Source organism: Oncorhynchus nerka, linkage group LG20 (assembly GCF_034236695.1).
Source record: "Oncorhynchus nerka isolate Pitt River linkage group LG20, Oner_Uvic_2.0, whole genome shotgun sequence".
Lineage (NCBI taxonomy): Eukaryota > Metazoa > Chordata > Actinopteri > Salmoniformes > Salmonidae > Oncorhynchus > Oncorhynchus nerka.
In genome coordinates this window covers 63,009,113-63,027,523 of record NC_088415.1, presented here as the reverse complement: position 1 = coordinate 63,027,523, position 18,411 = coordinate 63,009,113, and the positions used below count along the sequence as shown (strand labels likewise).

The 18,411-nt window shown below is 42.2% G+C and overlaps 1 protein-coding gene across 1 annotated transcript; it reads left to right on the top strand.

Moving 5' to 3' along the window:
- Nucleotides 1-10,300: 10,300 nt before the first annotated feature.
- Nucleotides 10,301-18,157, top strand: thoc1 (THO complex 1). Its single transcript, XM_029623400.2, has 21 exons — nt 10,301-10,407; nt 10,636-10,709; nt 10,827-10,887; nt 13,666-13,735; nt 13,881-13,999; nt 14,124-14,172; nt 14,257-14,352; nt 14,463-14,545; nt 14,684-14,763; nt 14,908-15,016; nt 15,217-15,351; nt 15,550-15,650; nt 15,794-15,860; nt 15,952-16,002; nt 16,168-16,238; nt 16,368-16,463; nt 16,689-16,754; nt 16,913-16,996; nt 17,125-17,272; nt 17,391-17,475; nt 17,715-18,157. The coding sequence occupies exons 1-21, from the start codon at nt 10,357-10,359 to the stop codon at nt 17,990-17,992; spliced, it is 1,974 nt and encodes a 657-aa protein (XP_029479260.1). The 5' UTR covers nt 10,301-10,356; the 3' UTR covers nt 17,993-18,157.
- The last annotated feature ends 254 nt before the right edge of the window (nt 18,158-18,411 follow it).

Here is an 18,411-nt window from a genome sequence, read left to right as displayed (position 1 = left end):
TTCTGAAAGAATTCAGACCCTTTGACTTATTCCACATTTTGTTACGTTACAGCCTTATTATAAAATGGATTCATTTGGGGGGGGGGGGGGGGGGATTCTTATCAATCTACACACTAACCCATAATGACCAAGCAAAAACAGGTTAAGACATTTTAGCAAATTTGTTCAAATAAATGGAAATATCACATTTAGATATGTATTCAGACCCTTTTCCTCAGTACTTGAGGAACCTTTGGCAGCGATTACAGCCTCGAGTCGTCTTGGGTATGACGCTACAAGCTTGGCACACCTCTATTTGGGGAGTTTCTCCCATTCTCTGCAGATCCTCTCAAGCTCTGGCATGTTGGATGGGTCGCGGTGCCACTCAAGGACATTCAGAGACTTGTCCCGAAGCCACTCCTGCATTTTCTTAGCTGTGTGCTTATGGTCGTTGTCCTGTTAGAAGGTGAACCTGCACCCCAGTCTGAGGTCCTGAGCAGGTTTTCATCAAGGATCTCTGTACTTTTCTCCATTCATCTTTCCCTCCATCCTGACTAGTCTCCTAGTTCCTGCCGCTGAAAAACATCCCCACAGCCTGATGCTGCCACCACCATGCTTCACCGTAGGGCTGATGCCAGGTTTCCTCCAGACGTGACGTGGCATTCAGGCCAAAGAGTTCAATCTTGGTTTCATAAGACCAGAAAATCTTGTTTCTTATGGTCTGAGTCCTTTACGTGCCTTTTGTCAAACTCCAAGCGGGCTGTCATGTGCCTTTTACTGTACAGTGGCTTCCGTCTGGCCACTCTACCATAAAGGCCTGATTGGTGGAGTGCTGCAGAGATGGTTGTCCTTCTGGAAGTTTCTCCCATCTCCACAGAGGAATTCTGGAGCTCTGACAGCGTGACCATCGTGCTATTGGTCACCTCCCTGACCAAGGCCGCCCAAATCTCTCCCGATTGCTCAGTTTTGCCAGGCGGACAGCTCTAGGAAGAGTCTTGATGGTTCCAAATCTCTTCCATTTAAGAATGATGGAGGCCACTGTGTTCGTGGGGACCTTCAATGCTGCAGAAATGTTTGCATACCCTTCCCAGATTTGTGCCTCACAATCCTGTCTCAGAGAACTACGGACAATTCCTTCGACTTCATGGTTTATTTTTTTGCTCTGACATACACTGTCAACTGTGGGACCTTATATAGACAGGTGTGTGCCTTTCCAAATAATGTCCAATGAAATGAATTTACCACAGGTGGACTCCAATCAAGTTGTAGACACAATAAAAGGATGATCAATGGAAACAGGATGCACCTGAGCTCAATTTCAAGTCTCATAGCAAAGGGTCTGAATAATTATGTGTATTCAGTACCAGTCAGAAGTTTGGACACACCTACTCAGTCAACGGTTTTTCTTTATTTTTTACTATTTTCTAGATTGTAGAATAATAGTGAACACATCAACACTATGAAATAACACACATTGAATCATGTAGTAACCAAAAAAGTTTAAACAAATCCAAAAATATTTTATATTTGAGATACTTCAAAGTAGCCACCCTTTGCCTTGATGACAGCTTTGCACACTCTTGGTATTCTCTCAACCAGCTTCATGAGGTAGTCACCTGGAATGTGTTTCAATTAACAGGTGTGCCTTGTTAAGCTAATTTGTGGAATTTCTTTCCTTCTTAATGCATTTGAGATAATCAGTTGTGTTGTGACAAGGTAGGGGTGGTATACAGAAGATAGCCCTATTTGGTAAAAGACCAAGTCCATATTAAGGCAAGAACAGCTCAAATAAGCAAAGATAAGCGACAGTCCATCATTGCTTCAAGACAAGGTCAGTCAATCTGTAAAATGTTAAGAACTTTGAACGTTTCTTCAAGTGCAGTCGCAAAAACAATCAAGCCCTATGATGAAACTGGCTCTCATGAGGACCACCACAAGAAAGGATGACCAAGAGTTACCTCTGCTACGGAGGATAAATTCATTAGAGTTAAATGCACCTCAGATTGCAGCCAAACTAAATGCCTTACAGAGTTCAAGTAACAGACACATTTCAACATCTACTGAGGAGGAGACCGCGTGAATCAGAGAAGACTGCGTGAATCAGGCCTTCATGGTCGAGTTGCTGCAAAGAAACCACTACTAAAGGACCCCAATAAGAAACTTGCTTGCTCCAAGAAAAACAAGCAATTAGACCAGTGGAAATTTGTCCTTTGGTCTGATGAGTCCAAATTTGAGATTTTTGATTCCAACCGCCGTGTCTTTGTGAGACGCAGAGTAGGTGAACGATCTCCACATGTGTGGAGAAGGTGTAATGGTGTGGGGGTGCTTTGCTGAAGACACTGTCAGTGATTTATTTCCATTTCAAGGCACACTTAACCAGCATCCCTATCACAGCATTTAGCAGCGATGCGCCATCCCATCTGGTTTGCGCTTATTCCCACTATCATTTGTTTTTCAACAGGACAATGACCCAACACACCACCAGGCTGTGTAAGTGCTATTTGATCAAGAAGGAGAGTGATGGAGTGCTGCATCAGATGACCTGGCCTCCACAAACACACAATCTCAACCCAATTGAGATGGTTTGGGATGAGTTGGACCACAGAGTGAAGGAAAAGCAGGCAACAAGTGCTCAGCATATGTGGGAACTCCTTCAAGACTGTTGGAAAAGCATTCCAGGTGAAGCTGGTTGAGAGAATGCCAAGAGTGTGCAAAGCTGTCATTAAGGCAAAGGGTGGCTACTTTGAAGAATCTAAAATATTTGGGGATTTGTTTAACACTTTTTTGGTTACTACATGATTCAATATGTGTTATTTCATAGTGTTGATGTTTTCGCTATTATTCTACAATGTAGAACATTTTAAAAAATAAAGAAAAACCCTTGAATGAGTAGGTGTGTCCAAACTTTTGATTGGTACAGTAAGGTATTTCTGTTTCTTATTTTTCATAAAATTTCTAAAAACCCGTTTTCGCTTTGTCATTATGGGGTATTGTGTGTCGATTGATGAGAATATATATATTGAATCCATTTTAGAATCATGCTGTGACGTAACAAAATGTGGAAAAGTAAAGAGGTCTGAATACTTTCCAAATGCACTGTAGCTCCCACATTTGGCCAATCAGTGTACGCATCATTGACCGAAGTTTCGTCAAAATGGGGCCAGTGCTGTCTGAGATATCACATGACTAACGGACAGAGACAGATCCACAGTCCCCTCCCCGATTTCATCATGGGGGACAATGAACAATTGCCTGCAGCAGAGTCAGATATCAGTCGAATTACATAACAAAAGAAAGTAGGCTACTTGGTGTAAGAATACAAGATATATAACTTACACTACATGACCAGAACTATGTGGACACCTGCTCATCGAACATCATTCCAAAATCATGGGCATTAATATGGAGTTGGTCCCCCCTTTGCTGCTATAACAGCCTCCACTATTCTGGGAAAGCTTTCCACTAGATGTTAGAACGTTGCTGCAGGGACTTGCTTCCACTCAGCCACAAGAGCATTAGTGAAGTCGGGCGATTTAAACCTGGCTCACAGTCGCCGTTCCAATTCATCCCAAAGGTGTTCGAAGGGGTTGAGATCAGGGATCTGTGCAGGCCAGTCAAGTTATTCCACACTGATCTCGACAAACCATTTATGTATGGACCTCGCTTTTTGCACGGGGGCATTGTCATGCTGAAACAGGAAAGGGCCTTCCCCAAACTGTTGCCACAAAGTTGGAAGCACAAAATTGTCTAGAATGTCATTGCATGCTGTAATGTTAAGATTTCCCTTCACTGGAACTAAGGGGCCCGAACCATGAAAAACAACCCCCCACCACCAAAGTTTACAGTTAGCACTATGCATTGGAGCAGGTAGCATTCTCCTGGCTTCCACCAAACCCAGATTAGTCCTCCGGGCTGCCAGATGATGGCACCACTCCAGCCAACGCTTGGCATTGCGCATGGGGATCTTAGGCTTGTGTGCGGCTGCTCGGCCATGGAGACCTATTTCATAAAGCTCCCGACGATCACTTCTTGTGCTGATGTTGCTTCCAGAGGCAATTTTGAACTCGGTAGTGAGTGTTGCAACCAAGGACAGACAAATTTGACATGCTATGCGCTTCAGCACTCAGCAGTCTCGTTCTGTGCGCTTGTGTGTCCTAACATTTTGTGGCTGAGCCGTTGTTGCTTGTAGACGTTTCCACTTCACAATAACAGAGCTTATAGTTGACCCGGGGAGCTCTAGCAGGGCAGAAATGTTACGAACTGACTTGTTGGAAAGGTGGTATCCTGCGACGGTGCCACATTGAAAGTCACTGAGCTCTTCAGCAAGTCCATTCTACTGCCAATGTTTGTCTATGGAGAGTGAATGGCTGCGTGCTCAATTTTATACACCTGTCAGCAACGGTTGTGGCAGAAATAGCCGAATCCACTAATTTGAAGGGGTGTCCACATACTTTTGTCTATATGTATGTATTACTTCTGTGTTACTTCAAGGGACAAAGAACCATTTGGTCATGTTTAGTTATCATACATGGCAACCACAAATGGACTCAAATTAATGTACAGCTTTGATCCTAACCCCTCCGAAAGACACACAAACACACACAGGTTGAAGGTTGGAGAGGTTCATTTGAAGTGTTCCAGCTAAATCTATCCCTGAAGTGGCGACAGATGCTTCCAGTAGAAGGTGTATTGTGTTCTTCCCCTCGACACGCTTGCTACATGCATTACCTGGTTCTCAAAAAGTCACATTCACAGCTTACCATCTTTGATACCAGGAAATGTGGCAATAATCAAGTTAATATCAGACAGTGATCTGCAAACAAACAAGGTAAAACGTTTGTATTAGATAAGGTTAACTGTAAAGCATGTTTTGTACACAATTGTTCGTAAGCCAGTGAAGTTGAAAAGCCTTGGTTATTCTGTATTTGCTAAATCAATCAAATGTAGATCACAAAAAAAAGGTTCAAGCGAGTTCCTGCTGCTCCTTTGTCTCGGTTCTTGTGATTGCAGTAAATGTGCTCACTGAGGCCAACTAGCGCATGGAATATCAACCACTACTGTGAAGGGAGCAGAGAACCCTTACCTAGTACTATCACTGCTCCCTATCATCTGTCTCAAAGAATCATTTGGACGTGTTTTCAAACGATTCAACGATTCAATACTGTAGCTTATATTAATTGTGCTAGTATGGTAGTGGAGATGTGCTGGCCTGCTCAAGTTAATACGTTCAGCCTCCATGCCTCTGTTCTGTCTGATGGCAGCATCTTCCCCTGCCATCGTCCCCTGCCATGTGAAGGGCCTAATAGCCCCTATTTCCTTTGTGTGTTCAACTTCTGAGGTCATTGCATTGTGTTGGGCTTCTGTTTTTTGATGTTTGCCCTCCACGGCATGAACCATGCACTTTTTGTTATCGTGTGTGATGGAATTCGTCTCGTCATGTTATTTGACTCATGTAAGAGGTCATCATCATTTGTTTACGGAGGCTGGGTAGATACAGTAAATGGATGGATGGATGGATGGATAGGGATTTAGCGATTCTACTGTGGAGCCCTGACTGTATCCTGTGCAGTGGCGATTTAAGCATGTAAATGTTGCACTGAATGACGAATCGCCACTGTGGCCTAGATCCTTCCATATTCCCTTTTGTAGGTCTGTGTGGCTCAGTCAGTAGAACATGGAGCTTGCAACGCCAAGGGTCATGGGTTCGATTCCTGCTGGGATAACCCATACGTAAACCACTTCTGTAAGTTGCTTTCAATAAAAGTGTCTGCTAACTTGCATAAATGATTTGTCACTTATTCCTACCATATTGAATTGTATATAAATGCATATAGAAACACATCCGTATAGGACATTCCCTCTATCTTTGACCCTGTGCAATGAGACATTACCTGGTTCAAACAACAGTATTCATTAGTAGTGCTTAGCCTCGGCCTCGTCATACCCTCTCCATAATATCCCAACTGTTTATTTCTAATCTGTGTCCTCCAGCAGACACATGCCCCACCACCTGATGTCCACATTAACGGTGTTGAGCAATGTCGAGCCCTTATCTGTGACCCCAGAGAGACTTGATGCATTCCCTCCCTCTCTGCTTCTCATCAGTTACTGGTAAACGGTCAGAACCCGCTGTGGCAGATGGGGGAGCGACACTGCTGAGGTATGTAACCTAGTAATTGTTTTGAAGTTGGAGGTGAAGTTCATTTGGCCATGGTTATCATCATCTGTGAAGAAGGGGACGAAAGAAGAGAACTGTGTACAGTCAAATTTAGGACGAACGAGGTGCCACTCAACTGCTGGGTCAAGCAGTCATGACTTAATATTTTTTTATTTGTATGTTTTCTTTTAGACATTTCACAGCAAATAGAAACATAAACATATGACTACATCTCCTCTGCCCAGACCCACATGCTCACACCCCCATTCCTAGTGTCTGCATTATAAATAGCCACATGGCCTTAAATTTTACCAATTTGTTTTTCTCGGTCGCCCATACTATTTCAATATTTCAATAATAAATAAATGGGATTTATCCATTGTGTTAATGATGGCAGGTTAATTGATTTCCAAGTTTTTAATATACGTTAAAAAAAAGAAGAGTGATAAGAGAATGGTCCAGCCCATTGTGTATCTCACAACACCCCCACACAGCATGCCGTGTCTTGAGATATGCAGACAGGCAGATTAAAAGTATGTTTACATTGTAACACTTCTGACATCTGTCTTTCTAGCTCCGCCCATAACTTTTGGACTTCATAGCATTCCCAGAAAGCATGGATTATTGAATCACTGTTAGTTTTACACTTAAGACATGACTCTGCTGTTGTGCTGTAGAATTTGTGAATTTTGTCACTTGTATAATACATTCTATACATTGGTTTATACCGGATTAAGCGTATATTTTCGTTAACTGTAATTGCTTTAGTTATGCTCCAACTTTCCCTCCATCTTGTGCCAACATCAGTTATTTTTAAGTCTTGGTTCCAAAAGTAGATTTATTTTTCTTTTTTTTTCTTCTAAAAGTTGCATATGCTCTCTGCAAGGTTTTATATAGCTTACCTATCATATGAACATCCTTTTCTGACTCAAATAAAATTCCCTCAAGGTTGCTAAAAGATTTCCAATCTAAATTTTGTGATATGTAACTTTTAAGTTGCATGTTTTTGAAACTCTACATTGGTCAGTCCAAAATATATTTTTAATTCTGTCATGGCAATAAATGTATTTCCTGTTACCATGTCATTTATGGTTTCTATGCCTTTAGTTTTCCATGTGGATCAATTTATAGGTCAATTCTGAAAAGCTATCCAAGGATTGTTCGATAAGGTTATGTTTTTAGGGAGTGATATTGCTTCTTGTAGAATACGTTTCATTTTCTTCCATATTGTTATAGTGTTCTTAACTATCTTAACTATCCGCCTTATCTCAGCTCACTGGTCACCATAGCAACACCTACTCGTAGCACACGCTCCAGCAGGTATGTTGCAATGTCAATCCCCAAAGCCAACACGTACTTTGGCCGCCTTTCCGTCCAGTTCTCTGCTGACAATGACTGGAACGGTTTACAAAAATCTCTGAAGCTGGAGTCTTATATCTCCCTCTCTAACGTTAAGCATCAGCTGTCAGAGCAGCTTACTGATCACTGTACCTGTACACAGCCAATCTGTAAATAGCACACCCAACTACCTCATCCCCATATTATTACTTACCCTCTTGCTCATTTGCGTCGCAGTATCTTCACTTGCACATCATCATCTGCACATCTATCACTATTATTTATCACTATAATCAGTATTAATGCTAAATTGTAATTAATAGTGGGGCTACTTTGTCCCAAAATGTTGAATAGAATTCTATGGGAAAGCAATCCATTCCTGTTGCTATTCTCTGTGTGGATGTTTTTAACAGTATCTAATATTTATTCTTAGGTGATTCTCTTTTTTTAGTGATGATTTTTTGTCTGCTGATAATTGCTTCAGAGTTGTTGAGTCTAAGAAGGCTATAGGAACCATTCAACTGTTCAAATTGGATTGATATCGATTTTCATAGAAGATTTTAAAGTTGTCATTAATTGCATTGTTTTTCCTTACTGCTTTTGTACCTGTATCTTCAAAGATGATAATTGGTTTAGCATGTGTTCATTTTGTGAGAGCTGCGAGATATTTACCAGGTTTAATTTCCATGAAGTAATATGCTTTATCTGAGTTAAACCTGTAGTTGTTGGCTCTCTTCAAAAGTTATATGTCGCATTAAAGGCATCCCAAATTATATCGGAGGTTGGCTTTTCTCTGTCCACTGTCTACATGTGTAATGGTAAAGGTTTAAAATGTTTAGTTTCTGTATTTAATACGTTTTGGTTCCAGAAAATGTGCTCTGTTCATTCTCAAAACTGTCGCTAAGTATATTGGTGTAATTAAACGGAGGATGATTCGATATCTCTATATCATGAATTTTTGAATCCAGAAAAATGGAGTCAATTCTTGAATAGCTTTTCTTAATTTGAGGGGGGAAAAAGGAATAATCTTTTGTAGTTGGGACTCATATTTTCAGCCTCTTTGGAGGCCCCCTAAATGTGCCCTCTTTTCCAGCCACACAAGCAGAGTGATTTGTTTCTTAGCCTTGTCTCCTCGGTGAGATATCAACACCTCCTGGTCCACCATTTGCAGTCTTGTTGCTCAAACAGAAGCACCCATAACACCCCAAAGTTGAGTTATAAGTGTCTCTCATTTTCGAAATGTGCTGCACTGCAGAAACCCAACAAAATGTTCCTAGTCTGTTAAACACATCAGCATACTGGACTCTTGCTTCAAACATGCCTCTGGTGCTGAGAGCAAATATGGAGGCTAAAATATGAACACATCCAACTATAGAACGTTGGTCAGGTTATACAAAGTACCAGACCCAACTACAAATTAGCTATGCAACAACAATTGTCAAATGTCACACACCACACAATGTCACACACAGCAAAATATTCATATTGATCATATCAGAAGTTAATGATTAAAGATGCACGCCAGCTATTTTGTATATATACAGTAATGTTCACACACTTAAGGGTGTTTTGTAGACACAACTGCAAACTTCAGGAGTTGGCAATTCAAGGATTTGGTCTGATGGGTTTACTCTGATGTCATTGCCCTCCCCCCCCTCCCGACAATAAAATCATGGCATTGACTCATGTCACTGAACCTAAGTACATTCCATAGAGAGGATCAACCTGACAAAAGCACTGGCTCGTTTTGAAACGACACAAACCTTTCTTGCAAAAACACAGCACTGAAGATGGTGGTAAAAAGAAGCTAGAAATTCCACTGAAGTGTTACTTTTATAACAGCTGATTAATGTTAATGTCCACTTAGCCCATTCTCTTCAGAAGGCCCTGCCAGCTGCATACCGGAGCCGACTAAAAGTTGCACACAGAAGCAGTTGTCTTTACTTCAGAGAACACATCATTCATCTAAGAGACACACATTAGCACGCACACACACACACACACACTCAAACAAACACTTTACCAGCTACACACTAACCGGTAGTCCAGTGTGGCAATGTACAATTTCTCCTTATCTATTTGGTTTCTGTCCACCTCCTTTTGGAGGCATGGGAACAGGCCTCGGAGTATCTAACATCACACGTCAGCCTGGCTTGACCATTGGACAGATTATTATGGGGTTCTTCTTCTTCACACAATGGCAGGGGAAATACAGGGGACTAAAAGCTTTCAAAAGACTTGAGATTATTTTAAATGTCAGGAAATGTGCGGTCTGAGAACTGGGAGATGTTGACAATGTTCCTAGTGTTGAATCATTTGACGCCATCCTGTCATAGACTACAGCCCGACTGAGGGCAGAACATGCGGAACATGCAGTCATTCATACAATGAGTGCACTCACGGAGAGCACGCGCATGTAATGGTTGTTCAATTTTAGAGGTGTATTAGTGCCATCATCTGGCCTCATGTAAAACTACACATCCATCAATAAGTAGGCTATTAATTACAATTAACATCCAGGGAATACACGATAAATCATCCATGTTGAACTGGTTATAAAACTACGTTTTTGCACAATATCTAAAGGCCAGCAATGTATTGGTTTTTGCCATGCTTATGCCTCGTTTTTAACAGTGAGTTGACGATGGTTTTCAATTTATACCTGTGTTTATGATGATCTTCCTAGTAAACTTTGACAAGCATACGTCACAAAATCTAAATACCGGCAGAGCAGAAGACTCAAGAAGTAAATTGTATTTCTGTTACATAACTGTAACATTACTTTTTGAACCATGCGTTTCAATGTTGCCATCCTGAATGCACCCCATTTGAACCGGATCTAAAAGTTGCGTCGGGGTCACGCTTATTGTGAGGAAATAGCTATGTCTCCTCCGATCTTATTCAACTTCAACGATGCAAAAGATACATTTACTGTAAGAACCTGTCTTCAATATGGTGTATTTCAGAATCTCTTCTGTGCTTAAATGAAGTTGTTTATCACATCTTTTGTAGAAACGCTTACAATAACTTTGCAAACCGAGCATGATAAACATACATTAGCCACGCGTTAGCTAGCTAGCTAGATAACGTTGGCAGATTATGTGTAGTCTCAAGAAAACTAAACTAGTATTCTTTGTTGATTTGTTATATATCTCACCTAGGCCGCAACCAGAAGTGCGTTGGACAACAAAACCAGCAAACCTTTGATAAACGCATTCAACCAGATCACTGGAAAGTAGGTTAAGTAAATACAAACGTTAGCTAGCTAACGGACTATATTAATTAAATGATCTCTAGGCTATGCCTCTTCTGCCCACCTCACGACCGTGCCTGCCTACTTGTCTCTCCACAGTGAGACAGAGAAGAAGACCACCCTTGACCAAGCTCTAAGGCAGGTCCTGGAGGAGCAGATTGTAAGTTGAAAGTGTATTTTATCTATAGTATATTGAATTTATTTGGGTCAACGGACATATACAGCAAAATGCGCAAAATGGACTGATTTACTTACTTACTTACCCTTACTTAAACAACCTTGTTCAAATGAAAAATGTTGCTTTTTACTATTGATCTCCAAGGGAAGGCTATTCCATAGACAAATGCCTGTATGGAAAAACGTGCTCCTCGCGGTACTGTTTACTATTAGGATTTTACAAGATATAACACTAGATCTGGTATTGTAACTGCAGCAAAACTGTATAAAATAAAACAATGAATTGACAAAGGGAGTAAAAATGATTTGGTCAAAATAGACCATATCAATGTGGTTTTTCATATAACCTGGGGCGCGATCATTTTAAGATGTCAAACATATGCTTAAGTTTAAGTTTGTCCACTCTGGACTCCAAAGACAACACGCCCATCTTCCAGAACTCCTGTACCCCTATGTGGGTCCTAGGGGGGACATTCAGCATATACCTGATAACATTATTTTGCATGACCTGCATTCTCTTTTTCATCTTTTTTGATAGCCCACTAGACCAAGCAGAGAAGGCATAAACAAAATGACACGGAATAAAGGTTAAGACAAGCAGTTTCTTAACGTTAATGTTAAAGTATCTAGTGTTACGATAACATTTCAATATGTTTTCTATTTTAGAAAGAATTTTAGCAGCAATCAGGTCTCCAGAAAGGGATTGATCTAGGGACACCAAGATGCACTTGTTTTAGATTCAATCTCCTTGCCTGCACAGTTTACCGTTACCCTGTCAGCCCTAGGAAATCTACGTTTATCCCAAATGTAGTGACAGTTCGTTGTCAGACAAACCATCTCTAACAAAATGCAATTCCTTACTCAGGGTCTCCTCTATGTAAACTAAACTCAGCAAAAAAAGATACGTCCTCTCACTGTCAACTGCGTTTATTTTCAGCAAACTTAACATGTGTAAATATTTGTATGAACATAAGATTCAACAACTGAGACACAAACTGAACAAGTTCCACAGTCGTGTGACTAACAGAAATGGAATAATATGTTCCTTAACAAAGGGGGGTCCAAATAAAAAGTAACAGTCTGTATCTGGTGTGGCCACCAGCTGCATTAAGTACTGCAGTGCATCTCCTCCTCATGGACTGCGCCAGATTTTCCAGTTCTTGCTGTGAGATGTTACCCCAATCTTCCACCAAGGCACCTGCAAGTTCCTGGACATTTTTGGAGGGAATGCCCCTAGCCCTCACCTTCTGATCCAACAGGTCCCAGATGTACTCAATGGGATTGAGATCTGGGCTCTTCGCTGGCCATGGCAGAACACTGAAATTTCAGTCTTGCAGGAAATCACGCACAGAACGAGCAGTATGGCTGGTGGCATTGTCATGCTGGAGGGTCATGTCAGGATGAGCCTGCAGGAAGGATACCATATGAGGGAGGAGGATGTCTTCCCTATAACGCACAGTGTTGAGATTGCCTGCGATGACAACAAGCTCAGTCCGATGATGCTGTGACACACTGCCCCAGACCATGACGGACCCTCCACCTCCAAATCGATCCCGCTCCAGAGTACAGGCCTCGGTGTAACGCTCATTCCTTCAACGATACACACGAATCCGACCATCACCCCTGATGAGACACAACCGCAACTCGTCAATGAAGATAACTTTTTGCCAGTCCTGTCTGGTCCAGCGACGGTCGGTTTGTGCCCATAGGTGACGTTGTTGCCGGTGATGTCTGCTGAGGACCTGCCTTTCAACAGGCCTGCAAGCCCTCAGTCCAGCACCTCTCAGCCTATTGCGGACAGTCTGAGCACTGATGGAGGAGAATCAGGAGAATATCACGGTCCACAGTGTCAAAAGCTTTCTGCAAGTCTAACATGACCCTACCTGTATAGTTCCCCTTCTCACTTTCCTGCTTAATGTGGTCAAAAAGGTGGATAATGCAAATATCAGTGGAATGAGCTGCTCTAAAGCCAGATTGGAGTTCATAAAGAAGTTTTTGCTCAAGAAGGTATGCCTCAAGTTGATTAAAACCTAATCTCAACAACTTTGGATAAGGTGCTGAGGATAGACACCGGCCTGTAGTTTCCTACATTTGTTCTACTGTTGTTCTTGTGGAGTGGAACCACCCGGGCTGTTTTGAGATCCTTGGGAAATGTACCACTACTAATAGAAAGGTTCACAATATGTGTTATCATTTTAGCAGTGACACAAGCACTATCCTTTATGAATCTGGCAGGAAGGTGATCCAGCCCAGTTGATTTGTTTGTGCTCATTAAGCATTGTCGATTGGAAACTTTGTCCTCTGTTACCATGCAAAGCTCAAACAAACCATTTGTGATACCTTTGCTATGGTAAAAGTTGTTAATGAAAGACTGGCCATAGTGTCCAGATCAGGTGGGTGACTTCTTAACTATGGTGGTGGGGAAAGAAAAAGAAATGTGGTAAAATAATTTGCAACCTTTGCCTGGTCATAACATAAAACATATCCAGGCCAATACTGCAGGATTTTACTTTATGGGGAGTTTTTGAGCCAATGTCCTTTTAAAAAAGTTTCTGAGGCTGATATAAGTTGTCATTAACGGTGCCTATATAATGTTGGGATTTGGCCTTATCCATTTTGTATCTTGCTTGGTTTCTACAGTTAATATAGGTATACTGCTAGTACGTGGTCATGTTTATGCTCAATATGCTTTACGAATAATTAGTGAGAGCTATAGCTGGAGTCGAGTAACATTCTCCCTTTCTCTCCTTTTCTTCTACAGGTGGAAAAGAAAGCACTTGTCGATGACTTCCTGTCTCTCATCTATCTCAGCATTGATGGGGTCACTGAAGGTAAGCAGCAGGCTCAGTGAGGCTGAGCGTCACTTCATAGCATCGTTACATCTACCTCTGTTCTACCTCCTTAGTATTTAATTGATATACATGTCGGACAGCAAATGATGTAGTAGTTGTGTAGTAAAGTCCCTTGTCCTTGCAGGTATCTGCTCCGCCACTACTCCTTTCCTACTTTTGGGAGATATTCTGGACTGTCTACCTCTTGACCAGTGTGATAAGATCTTCTCCTTTGTTGAAGAGAATGTCTCCACCTGGAAGTCTGTGAGTAGCTTAGTCTGCGTTTCTCTGCGCCATTTTTAAAAGTACCTTCAATGTAACTCCCGAAGATCTTTCCTTTGGGTATTGAGGAAGTAACGCCAATAATACTTTCTCTTCTCACTTCCAGAACTCCTTCTACACTGCTGGGAAGAACTACCTGTTAAGGATGTGTAATGGTGAGGATAAAGTCACAGTTTGTTTGTTTGTTTGTTGTTGTTCCCTTGATATGTTCCATCATGAAACACCTTCTGAACCTGCAGATCTTTTGAGGAGGTTGTCCAAGTCTCAGAACACAGTCTTCTGTGGGCGGATCCAGCTGTTCCTGGCTCGTCTCTTCCCCCTGTCGGAGAAATCAGGTGAGAGGATTACATGGATCTCAAATCACTACAGGAACGAAGCTAATTTGCGTTTAATCGTGGATGTGGACACCCTTGTGTTCTTTTATGTGTTCCTATGTGTGTTTCAGGTCTGAACTTGCAGAGCCAGTTTAATCTCGACAACATCACAGTGTTCAACAAAAACGAGCAGGAAAGCACTCTCGGTCAAAGGGTAAGGCCTCCTTCTAAGGATCACAGATACTGTATAGTGTGTGAGCTGTTGAATGATATTATAGATATTGTATGTGTGCTGTTGAATGTGTTAACGATGAATTCACCCTCAACACTAACTCTGTGTTGTATTTTACAGCCCACAGAGGAAAAAGAGGATGGGATGGAGGTGGAGGAGGGGGAGATGGGAGATGAGGAACCTGGTGCACCTGCACCTTGGTTAGCAACATGAGTCCTTGTTCTATCTATCACATGAACATAGCTATTATACAGAGCCCTATGCTGGCCAAAATTTGTTGAACATCTTTTTTGCAGCTTGCTTAAACAGGTTTCCACCTATGACATTGCTCCCTTTGTTCGTAGTTCCATCCCCATCGACTACAACCTATACAGGAAGTTCTGGACCCTGCAGGACTACTTTAGAAACCCTGTTCAGTGTTACGAAAAGTTCTCCTGGATTACTTTCCTCAAGGTGACTCTTCTGCCATCTAACCTTTCCTTCTAAAACAATTGTAGGCCATTTAAAAAAAAACTTTTTTATCTGACTAAAAGTATGACACTTTGCTTTAAAATGTTTCTTGTTCAAATCACACACTGACCATGTTTGTTCCTTTCGAGAAGACCATGAAAATATGTTTGAGTTCATGGAAGTGTTCTGTATGTTGTCTGTAGTATTCAGATGAGACGTTGGCGGTGTTTAAAAGCTTCAAGCTGGACGACATGCAGGCTTCGAAGAGGAAGCTGGAGGAGCTGAGGACAGCGGGAGGAGACCACGTCTACTTCGCCAAGTTCCTCACCAGCGAGAAGGTTGCATATCTCACCCTCCTAATCATAAAAGAATAGAATAGATCTATGCATGGGTGTTTGAGATAGACTTACATTGCAGTGAGGGTGCAGAGTCACTTGGTCGACAAAATCACTGTGCGTCCCAAATAAGTCGTCATTATGTGCAACGACTTGTTTAAACGGATCCCTCATACGCTGAGTCTCTTTTTGACCATCTAGCTAATGGACCTGCAGCTCAGTGACAGTAACTTCCGACGACACATCCTCCTGCAGTACCTTGTCCTGTTCCAGTACCTCAAGGGACAGGTCAAGTTCAAAAGGTGAGATGGCCCAAAAAGATGACCCCCCCCGTGCCACTCCGTCATACCCTATGGCAGTTTGTCTGGCAGAAGACGTACGTCATAGTAAAATCCATAATACGCTTTGACTGCTGGTTTGCCTAACTATTTGTCTGTTGCCACAGCTCCAGTTGTGTCCTGAATGATGACCAGTGTTTGTGGATGGAGGAGACCACCAAACTGGTGTACCAGGTCTGTGTGTTTTTTTTCTCTTTCTCTCTAGTCCGGAGATGGCACATTGTTGGGCATGTTGTACTATCCTGTCTAACTTGTTTCCATGTAGCTTCTCAAAGAGATCCCACCTGATGGAGACAAGTTTGCCACCATGGTCGAGGTAAGCCTAGTCTGAATATTCTGGTTTTCCGGACATCTTTGTAATTCCTGCTCGTTCAAACGTTTTCTGAGTAACATCACAACACGTGGCCAACTGTTTGACAAGCCAAGGTGAGACCGGTAAAGGGTTATTGATGACGATGAGTCCTCTCTTATATTTTGACAGCATGTCTTAAACACAGAGGATAACTGGAACTCGTGGAAAAATGAGGGATGTCCGAGCTTTGTGAAGGACCGGTATGGAATCCTATGTTATAAAAAATATTAATTGTCAAGACAAAGTACAAATTGAAAACTCATATCATACATTCAAATGAGGAATATATACAGCGTTAACCTCATGAACGATACAAATGTACCCCCCAGACCAGTAGATGACAAACCCAAGAGACCCACGAGGAAAAGACAAGCTCCAGAAGATTTCCTGGGTAAAGGCCCTGACAGGAAGGTCTTCATGGGGAAGTAAGTAACAATTCTAACCTGTCCTCTGTATGGCAGTGATAACTGGGACAGCCTAGTCATGTGTTCTCCAAAACCATCATTGGTTTAGGACGGTTTATATGCCCAGTAGGATGATTGACAATGTCCAGCCCTCACATTTGGGAGTCTTAATGAAAAGTCTTAACGAGTGACTCAGCTTCTCTTGCACTTGGCTTTGCCAAAACACACGCGTTTCTTTTCTTGCAGTGATGAACTCACGAGACTTTGGAATCTGAACCACGACAATATGGCGGCTTGTCAGTCCGAGAGCAGGTGAATGATCATGCGCCACTGTGCAGCTGGTCAAATTTACAAAGATCACACACCTACATGGAAGGTTTTTGTGTATAACTTGCTTGTTGTTCACCCGGTTCAAAAAAATGTTTTTTTCAGTCAACTGACCCTACATAATGTAAATGTCTTTACGACAGGGAGTTTATGCCTTCTCTGGAGGATTTCTTTGAAGAGGCCATTGAACAGGCAGACCCAGCCAACATGGTGGAAAATGAATACAAGTATGCAAATGATTTGGAACTGATGATTGCCCAAAGACATAACCAATGGTGTAAAGAAAGATCCTGCCATGAGAAAAGTGTTCTGATGCGATATTCTTCAACTAACCTCCACCCTCCATGTCACGTAGGGTGGTTCATAACTCTAACTATGGATGGCGAGCCCTGCGTCTGCTGTCCAGGAGGAGTCCTCACTTCTTCCAGCCTACCAACCAGCAGTTCAAGAGCCTGGCCGACTACCTAGAGAGCATGGTCATCAAACTGGCCAAGGAGCTGCCGGTGAGAAGTCTTGTCTGGAACCATGGCTACTCAAACATTTCATGACGACTTAGGTGGTCATCTTGGCGTCCATGTCTCCACCTCACTCTTGATTGATCCCTTTGCCCCGTCATCACAGAAGGACCTTCCGTCTGAGGAGATAAAGACCGGGGAGGAAGACGATGAAGACAACAGTGACACCCTACTCAAGGAGAGCAACGACAGTGCGTTCTAACTTCATAAGACTGAAGTCTATATCATCTAGATATTATGAGTTAGTTGTAAAATATTGTCTATCTTTTTGATTTTACAAAATCATCACCTGATTAATTCCTTCATTACATTTACATTTAAGTCATTTAGCAGACGCTCTTATCCAGAGCGACTTACAAATTGGTGCATTCACCTTATGACATCCAGTGGAGCAGCCACTTTACAATATTTTCATTTTGTGTGCCCCCAGGTCCGAGCATGCAGAACAAGCTGGTGTCCAACCAGCAAATGGATGAGATAGCAGCCAAGCTGGGTGCCCAGTGGAAGAACCTGGCTGGCCAGCTGGAGATAAAGGCCGCAGAGATCCGGGAGATTGAGACAGACAGCGAGGATGTGGACATGCAGGCCAAGCTGCTGCTGGTGGCCTGGCAGGACCGCGAGGGGACACAGGCCACCGTTGAGAGCCTGGTTACAGCCCTCAACGCTGCTGGCTTCCCCAAGATCGCAGACATCCTCAATGAGACATAGATCATTCCCCCATCTATTTCTCTTTTAATGTACCCCTCCCTGACTTGTCAAGGCTTTCCTTATGTTGGTCTGTAGTTATGCTCAAGGGACATGAACTGTAATTTTGTCCTCTAGAATCTTCAATAAATCTTTTTTCTAAATAAATGCTCTACTTCGACCCCTCAAGACACGGTATACTTTATTGTAATGTCTTCTCGCCATACAGGAAGGGCATTTAGATTCATAACACAAATGGGGCACCTCAACCCCCCCCCAAATGTATTTTAACTAGCACTTGACACCCCCATAACTATGGATGCAAGGACTGACCATGATCATTTAAGCATGTTCACAATGGAGTAAAATGATCATTTGGGTTCTGATGTTAAAGTTGAGCTCATGGCATATCAATAAAAGTAAAAAAAAAATTGATGTAGCAA